Source organism: Microcebus murinus, chromosome 4 (assembly GCF_040939455.1).
Source record: "Microcebus murinus isolate Inina chromosome 4, M.murinus_Inina_mat1.0, whole genome shotgun sequence".
Taxonomy (NCBI): domain Eukaryota; kingdom Metazoa; phylum Chordata; class Mammalia; order Primates; family Cheirogaleidae; genus Microcebus; species Microcebus murinus.
The window spans coordinates 14,566,393-14,583,477 of record NC_134107.1 but is presented as its reverse complement, the minus strand read 5'-3'; the positions used below and the strand labels follow the sequence as shown (position 1 = coordinate 14,583,477).

General features: G+C 53.5%; 1 protein-coding gene across 1 annotated transcript; it reads left to right on the top strand.

Annotated features, from left to right (window-relative positions):
- Window positions 1–7,182: 7,182 nt before the first annotated feature.
- Window positions 7,183–16,147, top strand: LOC105878641 (pepsin A). Its single transcript, XM_012778326.3, has 9 exons — window positions 7,183–7,238; window positions 7,615–7,771; window positions 10,195–10,312; window positions 10,888–11,006; window positions 11,718–11,917; window positions 13,448–13,564; window positions 14,605–14,749; window positions 14,833–14,931; window positions 15,998–16,147. Exons 1-9 carry the CDS (start codon window positions 7,183–7,185, stop codon window positions 16,145–16,147), a joined length of 1,161 nt encoding a protein of 386 aa, XP_012633780.1.
- Window positions 16,148–17,085: the final 938 nt, after the last annotated feature.

The window sequence follows — 17,085 nt, the reverse complement described above, 5'->3', positions numbered from 1 at the left end:
TGTGTGTGTGTGTGTGTGTGTGTGTGTGTGCATGCGTGGAGAGAGAGAAAGAGAGTGAGTATGGTAGGATATCAATAATAAGTGAATCTGGATGAATCGTATATAGAAATTTGTTGTCCCATTCTTGCAATTTTCCTGTAGATTTAAAATTCTATTTATTTATTTATGTATTTATTTTTGATAGAGGGTCTCACTGTTACCCAGGCTAGAGTACAGTGGTGTCACCATGGCTCACAGCAACCTCAAATTCCTGGGCTCAAGTGATCTTCCTACCTCAGCCTCCCGAGTAGCTGGGACTACGGTTGTGCACCACCACACCCATCTAATATTTTAAAATTTTTTTGTAGAGATGGGCGTCTTGCTATGTTGCTCAGGCTGATACCGAACTCCTGATCCCAATAGATCCTCCCACCTCGGCCTCCCAAAGTGCTAGGATTACAGGCATGGGCCACCGGACCCAGCTTTAAAATATTTTCAAAATAAAAAGTTAAAAAAAAAATGTAAACAGCTTCCTGCCAAAGGAAAATACAGCTTCCTACAAAAAGGAAAATGCATTAGGAAGGAGAAGGCATGAGTGATTTCGTTTCTAGTAATGTTATACCGTTTCGGCAATAAACAAGGTCACACTTTTTTGCCTTCCCACAACAAAAGTGAGGAGAGAAGGGCCCTATATTTTTCTGTTGCCTACTATGGACCTATTTACTTTGTCAATGACCCAACAGGTTTGGCACGATTGCCGGTCTTTACAAATGAGGACACTCATGCTCACGGGAAGACTTCTCAAGGTCACTGACATGGGAGCAGGATTTTTTTTTTTTTTTTTTTTTTTTTGAGACAGAGTCTCGCTTTGTTGCCCAGGCTAGAGTGAGTGCCATGGCGTCAGCCTAGCTCACAGCAACCTCAAACTCCTGGGCTCGAGTGATCCTTCTGCCTCAGCCTCCCGGGTAGCTGGGACTACAGGCATGCGCCACCATGCCCGGCTAATTTTTTATATATATATCAGTTGGCCAATTAATTTCTTTCTATTTATAGTAGAGACGGGGTCTCGCTCTTGCTCAGGCTGGTTTTGAACTCCTGACCTTGAGCAATCCGCCCGCCTCGGCCTCCCAAGAGCTAGGATTACAGGCGTGAGCCACAGCGCCCGGCCGGGAGCAGGATTTGAACACAGGCCTGACTCCCATGTCTTGGCTCCCCTGGCCATTTCTACCTACCAATTGCTCCGTGCTCTCTGCCAGGCCAGGGCGGGTGACGCAGCGCAAGGATGGTGAGACTGTTTCTGTCCCCAAGCTCCCAGTCCGCTGTGGGTGGTCAGGCGCCATCTGCTGGGGGTCGGGGGACAAGGCAGCCGCAGGACGGGAGGAGGGGACGGATGTGAGGGTAGGGAGTGTTAGCACGGGCGCTCTTCTTCTGTCCCCCATGCAGAGACCTGCCTTGCTCTGAGGCCAGAGGCTGACCCCAGGCTTCGTGTCCTCTGCCTCCAGCCCCGGCTCGAGCAGGTTGAGCAGCGCAGCTCCCTTCCCTGGCCTCAACCTCCCTTTGGGCCCTCTACCCCTGCCCTCCCTCTGCACGTCGACCCTCCACCAAGTCTCCTCAAAGCTCTGGGTGGGCCGCCTGTTTGCGCAAGGACTCGGACAGGCACCGCGGGTCTAGGGAAGGGCACGCGCCAGGCCCACGGCAAGGGCGGACGTGGCCCCGCAGGGCTCACATGGCCCCAGCGGCAGAGGGAAGCAAGGCGAGCTGTTTCAGCCCAAGTCTCGGCTCTCAGCATTGAAATCGGAAACTGAGACAGCTCCTGCCTGAACCCCACGTCCACCACCCCCATACGGACCAAGTGGGCAACCCTGCCCACGGCCTTACCTGGGCCAGTCACGGGCCAAGGGCTGGGGCAGAGGGGCAGGCCCAGGGCTCCACCCCCTCCATAAGCAACATGATTTTGGAGCCCCTGCCAGGCCCAGCAGCTCTACCTATCCCAGCAATCGAAACCTCACGCCAGAGGGCCGCCTGAGTGCTCGAAGCCCAGCCACCCTCTCCGCGGTGCTCTGTGCCAGGCTCAGATCCTTGTAAAAATCAGATCCCCGGGGAAGGTGGAACACACTCCTGGGCTGAGTTCAGCTCAAATGCCTCCTCCTCCATGATGGCCTCCTAGATGTCCCCTAGAAGGGAGCTCCTTTTCCTGAATGACCCACAGCACGATGTCCCTTTTCTCCCCTTTTCAGTATCTTGCCCTGGTTACCGTCACTACCATTTTCTGCTCTATATTGCAGCATGAGTATGGGTCTTGTATTGAGATGTAAACCCACTGAGGGCAAAATTCATGGCTGATTCATCTCTATCAAGCCTACTGCCTGGCATATGGAATGAATGACTGAATCAATCAATCAATCAATAAGGAGATGAACAAGGCAAGGGGCTCATGAGAGCTCTGGTACTCAGGGACCTGGCCAAGGATATGAAGCAGGAAGTAGCCGTAGGAAGATGCCAACGCCTTCCACTTGCATTTGCTGCCTTGCATTCCACCCCAGGCCAAGACATGAAGCCTCTCGAAGCTGCTGCTCCAGGTCCTTTTGGGGACAGGCAGCCGGGTGCCCTAGCTCAACCCTCCCCGAGCAGGAGACCCAGGACAGGTGCCTTAAATATCCTCCGACCACACCCCCAGCCTCCCTCCCCTGTAACCGAATGTGGCAGAGTCACAGGTTGGAAACCAGGACTCAGGTCACCACTTAAAAGGAACAAGACCCAGATCAGGTCAGATTGGCTCAGAAAAGGCTGAGGAAGCAGGTCCAGAGCTGCGCTCACCCGGGGAGCATGGCACGTTCCAGATACCGAGGACAAAGGAGCTGGGGCCTCGTGGGGCGGGAGCCACTATCGGGGGACCTTAACCTCTGTTCCCAAGAGTGGGTCACGCCAGGCCACCAGCTCCACTAAGTCCACACCAGGTCCCTGAGCAGGTGCAGCACAGGGGAGGTGCCCTAAAGGGGAGCATGTGGCTGTGGGGGCAAAGGCGGCCCCCCCAGACTGCTCCGTCCCTTCTTGGAGACCGCAGGCCAACTCCTTGGTTATGCCCCAGCTCCTGGGAATTTTCCATCTCCTGCTTAATAGCGCCACACTCTCCCCATCCTCCCCCAGCCCACTCCCAGGTCCTGCATGTTTCCTTTTCTGCTCCCAGGTAACCCCTGCTCTGTCCAGTGTGATTCCTGCCACCGCCTCCCACAAGCCCTTCTCCTGTCTTTTACCCAAAGCAGGCGTTGGACCCCTTCTTGAGGGCCAACCAGCCTGGCGCTGGGAGGGGTGGGGGTCGAGGCTCCAGCCATCCTCACCCTCTCCAGGGCTGGGGCACGAGCACATTCCTGCCCCTAGGAACCAGTGCCTCTCTCTGCTTCCCGACTCTGCCTGCCGAGCTTGGCCCACAGACCCCAGCGCCCTCCCTGCTCAAGGCACACAAATTTGGAGCTATCAGGGATGGATCTTTTTTCCCAATTATTTTATCATAGTAAAATACACGTAGCATAAAATTTCTCATCTTAATCATTTTTAAGTGTACAGTCCAGTGGTATTAAACACATTCATAGTGTTCTTCAACCATCACCACCATCCATCTCCAGAACTCTTTCATCTTGTAAAACTGGAACTCTGTACCCACTGAACACTAACTCCCCATTTCCCCTCCCCCCAGCCCCTGGCAACCACCATGCTACTTTCTGCCTCTGTGAATTTGACTACTCTAGGAACCTCATCTAAGAGGAATCACACAGTATTTGTCTTTTCGTGACTAGCTCCTTTCCCTTAGCATAGTGTCCTCAAAGTTCATCCATGTTGTAGCATATGTCAGAACTTCCATCCTTTTTAAGGCTGAACAATATTCCGTTTTATGGATAGACCACAGTTTGCTCATCCGTTCACGGTGGACCCGTGGGCTGCTTCCGAGCTTTAGCGGCTGTGAATAATGCTACCGTGAACATGGGTGCACAAACATCTCTTCAAGACCCCGCTTTCAGTTCTTTGGGGCATATACTCAGAGTTGCTGGATCGTATGGTAATTCTATTTTTAATGTTTTGAGAAGCAGCCATACTGTTTTTCACAACAGCTGCACCATTTTGCATTTGCACCAACTGTGCACAAGGGTTCCAGTTTCTCCACACCCGCTCCAACACTTACTATTTCACTTTTTTGTATATAGAATCGCCACCCTAATGGTTATGAGGTGGTAGCTTGCAGTTTTGATTTCCTTTTCCCTAGTGGCTGGTGATGTTGAGCATCTTCCCATTGCTTATTGGCCACTTGTTTATCTTCTCTGGAGAAATATCTGCTCAAGTTCTTTGCCCACTTTCCAATCAGGCTATTTGGGCTTTTTTGTGGTTGAGATTTAGAAGTTCTCTTCTTGTTCTGGATATGAATCCCTTTTCAGATATGTGATTTGCAAATAGTTTCTCCCATTCCATGGGTTTTATTTTTACTCTGTTGATATTGTCTTTTTATGCACAGTTTTTAAAATGTTTGATGAAGTCCAGTCTGTCTATTTTTGATTTTGTTGCCTGTGCCTTTGGTGTCATATCCAAGAAATCATTGCCAAATCCAACGTCATGAAGATCTTGCCCTGTGTTTTCTTCTTAAGGGCTTTATAGTTCACATTTAGGTCTTTGATCCATTTTTGAGTTAATTTTGTGTATGGTGCCAGGTAAGGATCCAACTTCATTCTTTCGCATGTGGATATCCAGGCTCCTCAGCCCTGTTTGTTAGAAAGTCCAGGACGGTTCTTATTCCCCCTGCTCCTGGCCCCTGAAGGTGAGCAGGCTCCCGTTGTCCCTGGGAGGGAAAGTGTTCAGGGGCGGCTCATTCACTCACTCAATTAATCTGTATGAAATGCCTGTTTTGCACCAGCTGCCAGATGATAGCCCAGCTTTTGCTTACATACCTCCCGTGGAGCAGCGCTCACTACCTGTATCGGAGCCTTATGCATGCTCAACAACTCCAGTTGCTTGAGCAGAGCTGCTTCACCTCACTGAGCCCCAGGGATGCGCTCTGGGAGCTCTGAAATTGGGTGTGAGTCCGTGTGTGCGTCACCCTGGGAGGAGAGCCCCGAGCTTTTACTAGGTTCCAAGAGGCAGTGTGGTCAACGCTTACAACCGTGGGCTCAGGACCCACACAGCCTGGGTTTGAATCCCAGCTCTGCCTCTGATAGCTGTGTGACCATGGACAAGTAACTGAACCTCTCTGTGCCCCATCAGTAAAACATCAATAAGAGGAGTACCTACCCGATAGGTGGTCCCATCTCTATAAGTAAATGAATACATTCATTTGCAATACTAATGGTGGTTAGTTCTGGGTAGTGGAACTATGAGTCATTTTAAAAATTTCATTTACCAATAAACAATCTACAATGACCGTGCATTACTTGTATACTTGGGCCAAAAATGTTATTATAAGTTTAATTTTTAAAACCTTTATGTACCTCTGGAGAAGCAGCCCAGGTCTGGGGCTGGGGAATGGAAAACACAATGCTCTCTTTGTTGATGAAAGATTGTGTCCCTTGGTAAAACCTTGCTTGAAAGCTCCTAAGGGACCAGCCGTCCGAGCCCTATCAGAGCAGCCCGATAACACTTATCACGTTTAATTGTTTTGTCTCCGGAGATCAGGCTCTTTTGATTTCATTCCATTGCTTGATTGTATACATTCATGGAACATTCCTGAACACCTGTGCCCTTGCCTGGTGTGCGTGTTCCCAGTGCCCCTCAAAGCAAGGCACTACGATACTGAGGGAAGCAGGGCTAATGGCAAGGCAAACATTGTTGTCTAATCTTTCTGCTGGACCAGTCTGGCACCATGAGATCATGTGGCTTCCCTGCTGGCAGCCACGGATCAGCCCTGGCTGACCAGACCTCACGGAGAGCATGCAGTCCCAGAATCAGGGTTCCCCTTTCCCTCCCAAGAGCTCCTCTGGCAAAGGGGGCTGCAAAACGGCTTCTCTGGCCCTGGGATAGAGGCTGTGGCCGTCAGAGAATGCCCATAGTACACTCTAATTCATGGGCAGAAACCAGGTGCATGGTCGTGGACACAGAGTGTGCCCTGGGACAAGAGCCTTCTGATACCCAGGTTCAGGTCCCACCTGTGTCACTACTCAGCTATGTGAGCCTGCACTGATCCCTTAACCCCTCTGAAATATGTCAATGGGGAGAAAGCAGGATTAATAATTCTTTTTAAAAGATCATGTATCTCAAAGCTTTCAGAAAAGCATGAACAGCCACAGAAATGTAAGTCCTGATGCATTGATGGAGGTTTGGCGATAACTCTACCAATGATGTCGACTTCCTCCTCCTCAGATCACTCACATTGCCTGAGCAGAAAACCGCCTCGCAGGGCACTGAAATGGCCCCCACAAGGGGAAGAGCATGAACAGCCAGGTGGATCTTTGTGACATTTTCAAGGAGGTTTCCAGTCTTGTTTTCTATTGCTGATGACAACACAAATTTAGCGACCTAAAACAACTCACATTTTCTCAGTTTCTGTGGGTCAGAAACAAACCTCCAGGAAAGGCAGGCGGCATTCTTCCCTAATTGGGAGTCTGCCCCTCCTCGCCAGACTCGGCCCAGCTGCCACCAAAAGCAAGCCACGATAAGTCCCCTAGGCTAGATAGGCACCCAACGACCCTGCACAATGACATTTACGGGGGGACCTGTGTCCTCAGTCCCAAACAGCCTACCTGCCCATGTGTTCTGGGCTCACAACTACAGCAACCTCTGCTCTCTAAGAACCCCAGCTGTGTGTCCCACTGGGACCAGTCAGGGTACACAGAGCTCCTTTGACATCTGTTCAATGGTATGTCGAGTGCACTTTTAACCAATTTTGTCAAAACACTCAGCTTGTAAAGTTTTAATGCAGGCCTTTTTCATGATTTCAGAAGAGCGACCACTCAGTCTCTCCTCTCTCCCTGTCTGCGGGCCGGCCCAGTCCAGGCCGTGGTACAGTGGAAAGCTACTCAGCTGGAAACTTGTCAGAACGGGGCTCAGGGCGCGGCAATCTTATCAGGAACTTTTCTGTTTGGGGTGAGGATAACGGGTGACATTTGGAGGCTGATAAGGCAGGTGACGGGGACCCGAGCTGTATATAAGGAGCGGCTCCCGCTGCTGCGGTACACCTCACCCCACCTCGCCTTCTCCCTCGACTTGGTCCAGGAAGAAAGAACCATGAAGTGGCTGCTGCTGCTCGGCCTGGTGGTGCTCTCCGAGTGCACCATCCACAAGTGCGTCCCTGACGGCGCAGGCGGGACGGCTTCCCGGGGCCACTCCTGGCCCCTTGGCTGCCTCTCACGTCACCTTTCTTTCCTCCCATGTTTTTCTTCCTTTCTCTGCTCAGACGACCCCTCTCTCCTTCTTTGACTGTCTGGAGCCTTCCTGTCCTGGCTGTCTCTCCGCCCTGCTTGGGGCCAGCGTGGCCTTGCTCCCCGGCCCCGCCACTAGGCAGCAATTGCAGAACTTCTTTGCATAATTGGGCAAAAAAATGGGAACTTGTCTCTTCCTTCTTTCCTTCTTGGACCAGCTTCCTTTCCCTTCTGGGGCTTCCGCGGCACCCCACGAGCAGAATCCTTGCCTACTCACTCTTCCTCCTCTGCACCACAGGGTCCCCCTCGTCAGGAAGAAGTCCTTGCGGCATAACCTGCACAAGCATGGCCACCTGAAGGACTTCCTGAAGACCCACACCCTCAACCAAGCCAGCAAGTACTTCCCCAAGGAGGCCACCATGCTGTCCACCCAGCCCCTGGAGAACTACCTGGACGTAAGTGCGTGGCAGGCAGCGGGGCCGGCTCCGAGCACGTGGCTGGCCAGAGACAGGCACAGGCCATCCCGGGGGTCTCAGGGGACAGGCCGAGGCTCTAATCTCCAGGCAGTAAGCCAGGGGCTGCTCCCCGGATCACAGCAGCCCGGAGCTTTTGGGAACACTCCTGTTGTTCTCATTCATTCATTCAATGGTTATTTATTTCCACTGAGCACCTTGTCAGGGCCCACGCTGGGCCTGGGGGATGGCGGTGAGCAAAGTCACAGTCCAGTAGGGAGAGGAAGATAGTTGTCAATGAGAGGAACAACCAGGATGAGGACACGAAGGAAAGTGTCGCACTGGGAGGGTCTGACGCCCAGTGGGCACGGCCTCCCTGGGGCCATGGAGGCAAAGCGGGAGTTTCTAAGAGCAGGGGCGAGAGCTCCAGAGACCTGGACCACTTGCGCCAAACCCCGAGGCAGGAGGCAGCAGAGTGTGTTTGGAGAAAGGAAGCCAGTGGGTGCAGGCAGAGCTGAGAGGGAGACAGGGTGCTGCAAGGAGCGGCCCGAGGAGTCGGGGGGTAAGGCCAGACCAGAGAGAGGCCGGGTTCAAAGGAGGTTTGTATGCTATTCGCCACCGATTTATCTTGACCAGGGCGTTGACATGATCAGATCTGAGCTTCAGGAAGATCACTCTTACTGGACACTCGATGGCAAGGCCATAGTATGTCCCCTCTGTGGATGGCACAGGGCCACGGGCACCAAGCAGTGTTGCCTATGGTTAAGAGCTTGGCCTCTGAAATCCACCAGGCCTGGTGCAAACGTGGGTTCTAATGCTCCCCAGCCATGTGACCTTGGGCAAGTCATTTAAATTCTCTGAGCCTCAGTCTCCTGGACTGTAAAACAGAACCACTGATGCCTGCCATCAGCGGGCTGTCGCTGCTAATAACACAACAGTGTTTCTGGAAGCTTAACCCGGGGCCTGGCTGGCCCTCGGTAAGAGGCTTAGTTAGTCCATTTGTTGATTTGACAAACAGTTAAGAAGCACCTACTATGTGCCAGAGGCTGTGCAAGTTGGAAATAATGGCGAACAAGCAAAGATCATGGAGCTTATATTCTAGGAAGGAAGATAAACAAGCGTGTGAGATAATTTCAGGAAATGACAAGGGCCAGGAAGAAAAATTAATTAATTGGAGCAAGGAGAAGAAGAAGAAGAGGGAGGGGCAAATTTAGACAAAGTGGTCAGGGAAGGCATCTTGGCAGAGGTGACTTTTGACTAGAACTCTGAATGACTGAACAAAAGGAGTCAGCCAAGGAAAGATCTAGAATAAACATTTTCCTAGCATAAGGACGAGCAAGTGCAAATGCCCTGGGGTAGGAATGACCTTGTCGTCATCAAAGGATAGCACCGCAGATCAGTGTGGCTGGAACAAGGCTGGCAGGGAGGAGGTGCTGCCACTAAGAATAAAAATACTGACAAGCCCTTTTATGCAACCTGCAGTATACACCTAGATTTAGAAATAAGAGATCTCACGCAGGGTGTGATGGCTCACACCTGTACCCTCAGCATTTTGTGAGGCCAAGGAGGGGGGACTGCTTGAGGTCAGGAGTTCAAGACCAGCCTGGGCAACATAGTGAGACCCCAGCTCTACAAAAAAATAGAAAAATCAGGCCTGGCAAGGTGGCTCATGCCTGTAATCCTAGCACTCTGGGAGGCCGGGGTGGGAGGATCACTTGAGGCCAGGAGTTTGAGACCAGCCTTAGCAAGAGTGAGACCTGTCTCTACTAAAAATTAAAAAAAATTAGCTGGGCATGGTGGTGTGAGCCTATAGTCCCAGCTACTGGGGAGGCTGAGGCAGGAGGATCATTTAAGCTCAAGAGTTTGAGTTTGAAGTGAGCTATGATGACCCCACTGTACTCTACCCTGGGCAAAAGAGCAAGACTCTGTCCTTTCCCCTAAAAAAAAAAAAAGAAAAGAAGAAGTAGATTTCTAAAAATTAAAAATAAGAGATCTCGACAGGTTTCCATCTTTAGGTGACTTGTTTATGTCCCGATCAACAATTTAAGGAACAGGCATTTACACCTCGACTCTGCCGGGGTGCAGTAAGGCTCCACCCCGTCCATCCTCAGAGAAGTGCCGTCTCCAAGAGGGCAAGACTAAGACATGCCAGGCAATGGCTGGAGAACGGAAAGCAGATTGCTATTAGGTGCTATTGGTACTTAGGAGAGAACAGGCGGAGGGTAATCTGGGGGAGCAATCTGGGAGGCCTTCAAGGAGGAAGAGAGACCAGGGCTGGGCTTTGAAGGATGAGTGCATTGGATGGAGAGAGAAAGGCAAGAACTGTAAAGGGAAAGGTGGGGAGGTGGAGTGAGGAGAAGAGACAGTGACTGGGGAGGCCCGGAGAGGGGGGCCGGGTCGTGAACGTGCCGCCCTGGCCCCGGCAGACGGAGTACTTCGGCACCATCGGCATTGGAACCCCCGCCCAGGACTTCACCGTCATCTTTGACACCGGCTCCTCCAACCTGTGGGTGCCCTCGGTCTACTGCTCCAGCCCCGCCTGCAGTGAGTACCCAGCCCCACTGCCCCGGGAGCCCTGAACGCTCGTGGGCCTCGAACAGGTCCCTCTGCAAGCCCGTCGGAGTCTCTCGGGGATTCACTCAACAGCATTTACTGGTCGCCCACTCTGTGCCAAGCAGGGTGCAGGTGCTCTGGGGGTGCGGGGATAAGTCAGACACGGCGCCCACCCTAAAGGAGTTCACAGTCCCAGGGCAGAGAGACGCTCTCCTAAATAACCACAGCTGGGGAAGAGAGCGTTTGGGGCCCAAAGCAAGAGGGAGCCGAGGGGCGACAGGACGGCCAGCCAGGAGAGGAGTCCTGCGTGAGAAGATGGCTCAGAGCCTGGCGAGGGCACCGTGGGTCGGGCAGGGGACCTTCCGACAGTGAGGTAGTCCCAACTAGTCCAACGAGACAGGAACAGAAGCTGGCGTCTCTCGGGCTCCAAAGGTCTGGGGACAAGGTCACCGTTGTCCCCCAGAGCCCCACCCAGGACCACGGCGCCCCACCCCAGGGAGACAGCCCCCCACCCACCATGGCCCCCGGCTTCGGGAGGCTGAGGACACGACGTCTCGCACCCGCAGGCAACCACAACCGCTTCAACCCTCAAGAATCCTCCACCTACGAAGCCACCAGCCAGTCTGTCTCCATCGCCTACGGCACCGGCAGCATGACAGGCGTCCTCGGATACGACACGGTCCAGGTGGGCACCTGCAGGCTGTCACCACATCCTGCCCAGCCCTGGGGCCTGCTTCCGAGGCCCTTGGGGACCACAGTGCACCCCCAAAATAAGCTCATGCAAGCAACATGAGTCTTAGTGTTCGCAAAAGCAACTAGCGGTTGGGAGTAGAAGGAGAGGTGGCAGGGGTGTCACACATTTCCAGCTGGGACGGTAGTGGCTAAGGGGCTGGGCTGCCCAGAGCCATAAGCCAGCCTCAGCCCCACTCGAGCTGAGCGGTAAGAGGTGAGAAGGAGGTAAGTAAAGGCTCAATTCTCTTTTAGCACCTCCTCCTCCCCCGTCCGCTGACCCTCTGTGCCCCTCTGTGTCACGAAACTCCACAAGCCCCCGCCCTGCAACTTCCAGGGCCTGGCAGGGTCGGGGCCCTCATTCGCCTGGGGTCTGCTTTGCATCTGCTCACGAGAAACACAGGCGCACCATGACCGTCTGCTCTGCAGCAAAGTCTCACGCCGAGCCACAGGCTGCGGCCACCTGGAGATGCGCTGCCACGGTTGCCCCCAGGGGAGACTCGAGCATTCCAGGGGACAGCCCCTCGCCCTCCCTCCAGCCCGGCGCCCCGGAAGCTGAGTCCCACACAAAGCGAGCCAGCCCCGCTCTGGGCCCTGGGCCGTCGCTGGGCAGAGCCCCGTGAGCGTGCGCCAGCCGATGGTGAGCAGCATCTCGGGCCCCCCTCAGGTTGCAGGCATCTCCGACACCAACCAGATCTTCGGCCTGAGCGAGACAGAACCCGGCTCCTTCCTGTACTACGCTCCCTTCGACGGCATCCTGGGCCTGGCCTACCCCAGCATCTCCTCCTCCGGGGCCACGCCCGTCTTTGACAACCTGTGGGACCAGGGCCTGGTTTCCCAGGACCTCTTCTCCGTCTACCTGAGCTCGTAAGTGGGGTGGGGAGGGGCATCCCCCAGAGCGGTCACTGTCACCTGGCCCAGCAGGGAGCCATCTTCGGGCTGGGTGGGTGGAGAGGGTCTTGGAAAACAAGGGATTTGGAAAGTCAAAGTCTGAGAGTGGAGAAGCATGTCTTTGGAGAATAACGTGCTGACACTCTCTGTGACCAGCCAAGCGCCTTCCGTCTTGTTTTATCAGCGTGAGTCACTGTCCCCTTGATTTGCACAACTCCAATGTCATCAGCCATTTGCCCTCCAGCCCCAGTTCCCTCGTCCTTGACCCCCAAAAGACAGCATTTAAAGTGAATCCACTTAAAATAGGGACCAAAATTACATAGCAAAACAAAAAGAGAAGAAGATTTGATCAGGACTTATGTCTTGAACAAAGACATTTTAAAATGATGAAAGCATGTTTTCATCTTTGACGATTTAACAAAAGCTAAGTTCCACTTGTGACAGTGAGATAATTCTAAGAATGGACAAAGAATAAACCAAGCGTTGGTTTTGGCCGAGTAGAGTTTTATGCAGGAATATCTGAGGGTGTCACCAACTTTCTCAAGACATCCATCTCCTCCTCTTTTGAAGGGGTTCCTCACCATTTGTGTGTTTCTTCAGTCGTTCACTGTTCTGCTAGATTCTTACTATGTCCCACCCCACTGCCAAATCTTCACAACAAAGGTGGGGCGAGCTAAGTGAGTGGGCTCGTGTTATATAAATGGCCAGTTCTTGGGGTAATTCATTTCTTATTACTGCCTACATTTGCTTCCCCAACAAACCTAAAACTGCAGGTTAGAAAACTACATTTAGAAAATGAACATTCCAATAACAAGGACTCCTGCAATTTACAATAGGAGGGCTCTTTTATCATTTTTTTCCTCTTGGCCACTTAATATTAAAATTTGCCTTTAGGAGTGCCTAAACATTGCATGTGGGGCCTTTCATCTCTCCAACTAGATCAGAGTCTCTTTGCTGTCAGGGGCTGTCCCACGCACCGGGGGATGTTTAGCAGCAGCCCTGGCCTCTACCCACTAGAGGCCAATAGCACCCCTACCCCCACCCGATCACGACCATCAAAAATGTCTCCAGACATTGCCAATTGTCCCCTGGGGACACAACTGCTGCTGGCTGAGAACCAGTGAGCTACGTCATCACGGCCTTAAGGGACGTTGCAGTCATGCCTTTGCTTCTCTTGTGGTCCCCAAGGCAACTAGTGAGAAACCACACATTTTGAAACCCAGAGGACTTGGGTTCTTCTAATCTTGGTTAGAATCTGCCACGTCTGGCTGTGTGAACTTGGGCAAGTTGCCTCACCTCTCTGAGCCTTGTAAAGTGGGAATAATAACAACAGTGACCACTGCGTGGGCCTTGGTATTGGAGGGAAAGAAACCGTGTCTGTCACACGCTCAGCACAGGCCCTGGCACTAATAAGTGCTCGATCAAGGGCAACTTTTAGGATGCACACGGCAGATGTCCAAATGAATGAATGAATGAATCCCTGTCTTCTCCCCTCACTGTTCACAGCAATGACCAGAGTGGCAGCGTGGTGATGTTTGGCGGCATCGATTCTTCCTACTACACTGGAGAGCTGAACTGGGTGCCCGTTACTTCCGAGGGTTACTGGCAGATCACCGTGGACAGGTGAGACCACCACGGATGGGCAGCGTCTGCCACGGGCCCCAGACCCCACTCCTCTGTGGACTCACACTTACCCAGATTTCCAGACGCCCCGGAACAGCCAGCACAGGGAGGACGTGCTCCACAAGGAAGCTTGGGGTTGGCCAAGCCAGAGAGACTCTGAGCAAGGCGTCTCCCAGAGGGGGAGGCAGAGCTGTCTGGGAAGCCCAGACTCTTTGCAGGAGTGAGACAGCCACTTCCCTTCTGGTCAGAGGCAGGGCAATCTTCCAGCATCCCGGAGGGGAGCTAGAGGACCCACGTGACCTCACATCTCAGCACTTAAGAGCCAGCAAACCGGCACTCAGTCTAGGGGGCACAAAATGGCTATGAAATCGTTTCCAGCCATTGCTTCTCACCCTGCCCTCCAGGGCCTGCCCCCCAACCCCCTGTAGCCTCATGCCCCCACCGTTCTTCCCCTGCTAGCCTGCTAGGGCACCAACTCGTGCAGGTTTTCCCAAGAGTGACCAATTTCCCAGGACATGACACTTCCAGCACTAGAACTGGGCAAAGCAGGCCACAGTGGTCACCTCACGTCTTCCCAGCCATGCTAAAACTTCATCAGTTCCTGCAGCCGACGCCCCAACACCCCTCCTGTCTCTGTCACTCCCTGCATGTTGTCCCCTCTGCTGCAATGTCTGCTCCTCTCTACACCTGTCTGGCAACCTCGGGGCTCTGCTCCACGGAGAAGCCTCCCTGGCTGCTGTCCACCACCCCTCACCCTGGACCATGTTTCTGTCCCTGCCATGTGTCCTGCCTGTCCTGCTCTTCCTCTAGCCAGCCACGCTGGGAGTTCCTTGTAGCTGGGAACCGGGTGGCCGGCACAGAGCAGGCACTCAGCAAGTGTTTGTTGAATACGTGAATGCAGGATGAAGGAGGGAAACTGAAGTTGCATGTGTTGGCCAAGGGATGGGGTGCAGAGGGATTGTCTGGGGTCGCCTGGTTCCTTCTTGGGGAGATGTACCCCCAGGGGGTTCAGGGGACCCTTACCTGCATGTCGCCCGCAGCATCACCATGAACGGAGAGGCCATCGCTTGCAGTGGGGGCTGCCAGGCCATTGTCGACACCGGCACCTCCCTGCTGTCCGGCCCACCCTCCCCCATCGCCAACATCCAGAGCTACATCGGAGCCAGCGAGGACTCCAACGGCCTGGTAAGCCCACCCCGACTGCTCCGTTCTAGACTCAAGTGGTGGCACAAAAGCCCTTCTAACCACCCCACCCTCGCCCTTTCCAGATGGTGGTCAGCTGCTCGGCCCTCGAGAGCCTGCCCAACATCGTCTTCACCATCAACGGCGTCCAGTACCCCCTGCCCCCCAGCGCCTACATCCTGCAGGTAGGGGGCTCGGCCGTCCCCAAGAGGGCCCGCCCAGAATGTGGCCACAGGGTCCTCTCTGCAAAGGAAAACTGCACTTTGACGAGCTGAAGGCAGGAGGCCCGTTGACATCCGCTCTGGTCAGGCTTCAGGGGAAAAGAATGTATTAAAAATAGATGCACGAATAACAATTTGGATGCAGCCCCTAAGGGAAAAATTGAGGCAAAGGATGACGGGGCGAAAGGAGGAGTCTGTCTTTTTGGACACCTGGGTCCAAGTCCTGGGTCTCAATTACTAGCCCACGGACTCTGAGCAGGTTGCAACCTGTGTCAGCCTCAGTTTCCCCACCTAACACCTAGCGATGGCAGCTTTTCCCCACCCCTGCGGTGTGGCAGGGTAATCAAATGAGACTGGCCACATCAGAGCTACCAAGGGCTGGGCGAATGGAAATCCTGACTTCCATAGGCTTGGGGTTTCTGACGCTCCTCCCACCATCCCTAGCAAGTAACAAATCTTTAGCCAAAGGAGCCCAAAAAAATCTCTTCGCCTTCTATTATAACGGCAGGTGGGAAACTTAATTTTGCCCAGTGGAGCGATGTTATTCAACAAAAGTACTGACGCCTGGGCCCAGGGTTTCTGCTAACATGAGGAGGGGGTGAGGCCTGAGCAAGTCGGGGGAGGGCGGTGTGCAAAGCTACCCAGGTGGTTCTAACGTGCAGCTAAGGTTGCAGCCGGTGACCTAGTGAGGGAACGACAGTCCCTCTCGTCTGCCACTGGACAGGGTCGGCATGATGAGAAAAGGCTGTGTCATCAGGGTTTCCAAACTCCTTCCTAGCAGCTGAGTTCTCCCTGAAGCCCTTAGCTCCAGTGCTGATGTCAGGGCTCGTGCGCCTGCCAGAAACCCCAGATAGCGTCCAGTAATCTGTGGACACCAATGGTTCTGAGAACAGCCGGGGCCCGGACACTGGACCAGGAAGTGCCTCATGTGCGCCTTGCGGCAGGGCCACGGCACCCCGGGTGTTTGCCACCCAGGCCCGTCACCGCTGAATCCGTGTCCCAGCTCCACATTTGTTCTCCTTTTCTCCAGGAGGATGGGGTCTGCACCAGCGGCTTCCAGGGCATGAACCTCCCCACCGCCTCCGGGGAGCTCTGGATCCTGGGCGACGTCTTCATCCGCCAGTACTTCACCGTCTTTGACAGGGCCAGCAACCAGGTCGGCCTGGCTCCAGTGGCCTAAGCTCCCCCCGGAGTCTGACCTCCACCCTGTGCCCGCTGTAGATGTACATAGTTCTCCCGACTGTCCTTCCTCCAGGGGTGTGGAGGTGGATTCGTGGCCCTGTTCCCTGTCATACCAATAACGTAGAATAAAAACACAACCTACTGAAAAACGTTCCGTGGAGTCCATTCTCTTGGCTGTCACTTCTCCTTCACATCGCTGGGGTCAGAATACCAGGGCAGGGGGTGACACTGCATGCTAGAGCCCGGAAGACAAATGGTTCCCAGCAGGTCATGCTGGAAGCATCGTGAAAAAAAGACTTGGGGACCCAAAATGCTGGGATCATTGTCTGTTTATGGAATCGGGCACCTAAGCTCTTGAAGAGTTGAAGAATTCAATTTCTCACTTCTCCCAAAGCCAACGAGAGACAATGAGGAAAGGAAAGAGGTCAAGGAAGGGGAGGTGGCCTCTGTTGGTGACGTTCCTAAATAGACAGGGTGACGCGGTGTTGTCTGCAAGACGTGGACAGGAGAGGTGAGAGAAGCCGGCACCCACCACCCTCCAGGCTGCCCTTGTGATTAGACGGCTGATCAAGGCTAAAAGACACTGAGCTGACCCGTTCCCCCCCCCTCGTAATTTAAAGATTAGATGAATGACTGGGATGGCCTTCCAGGTCCCTGAGCTGAGGCTGTGAGGGGAGAACTAGGCATGCTCATTAGCGTATATTCCCTAGAAAGGCAAACAGGAAATAGTCACAGCAGAGCTTCTCGAAGTGAGTTTAGTAGCAAAGCGTTCAATGGAAAACACAATCTCAAAATAAGTATGGAACATGCTACATTCTAGGTCCTTCTCCAAGGTTCACCAAGCATAGTTCCCCATCCAAGGCTCTGAGAAGTCCTGATGCAAAGTGCTCTGTTTCACTTTGACTCAGCTGAGCTTGATCCCCGGTTCTCTCTTGC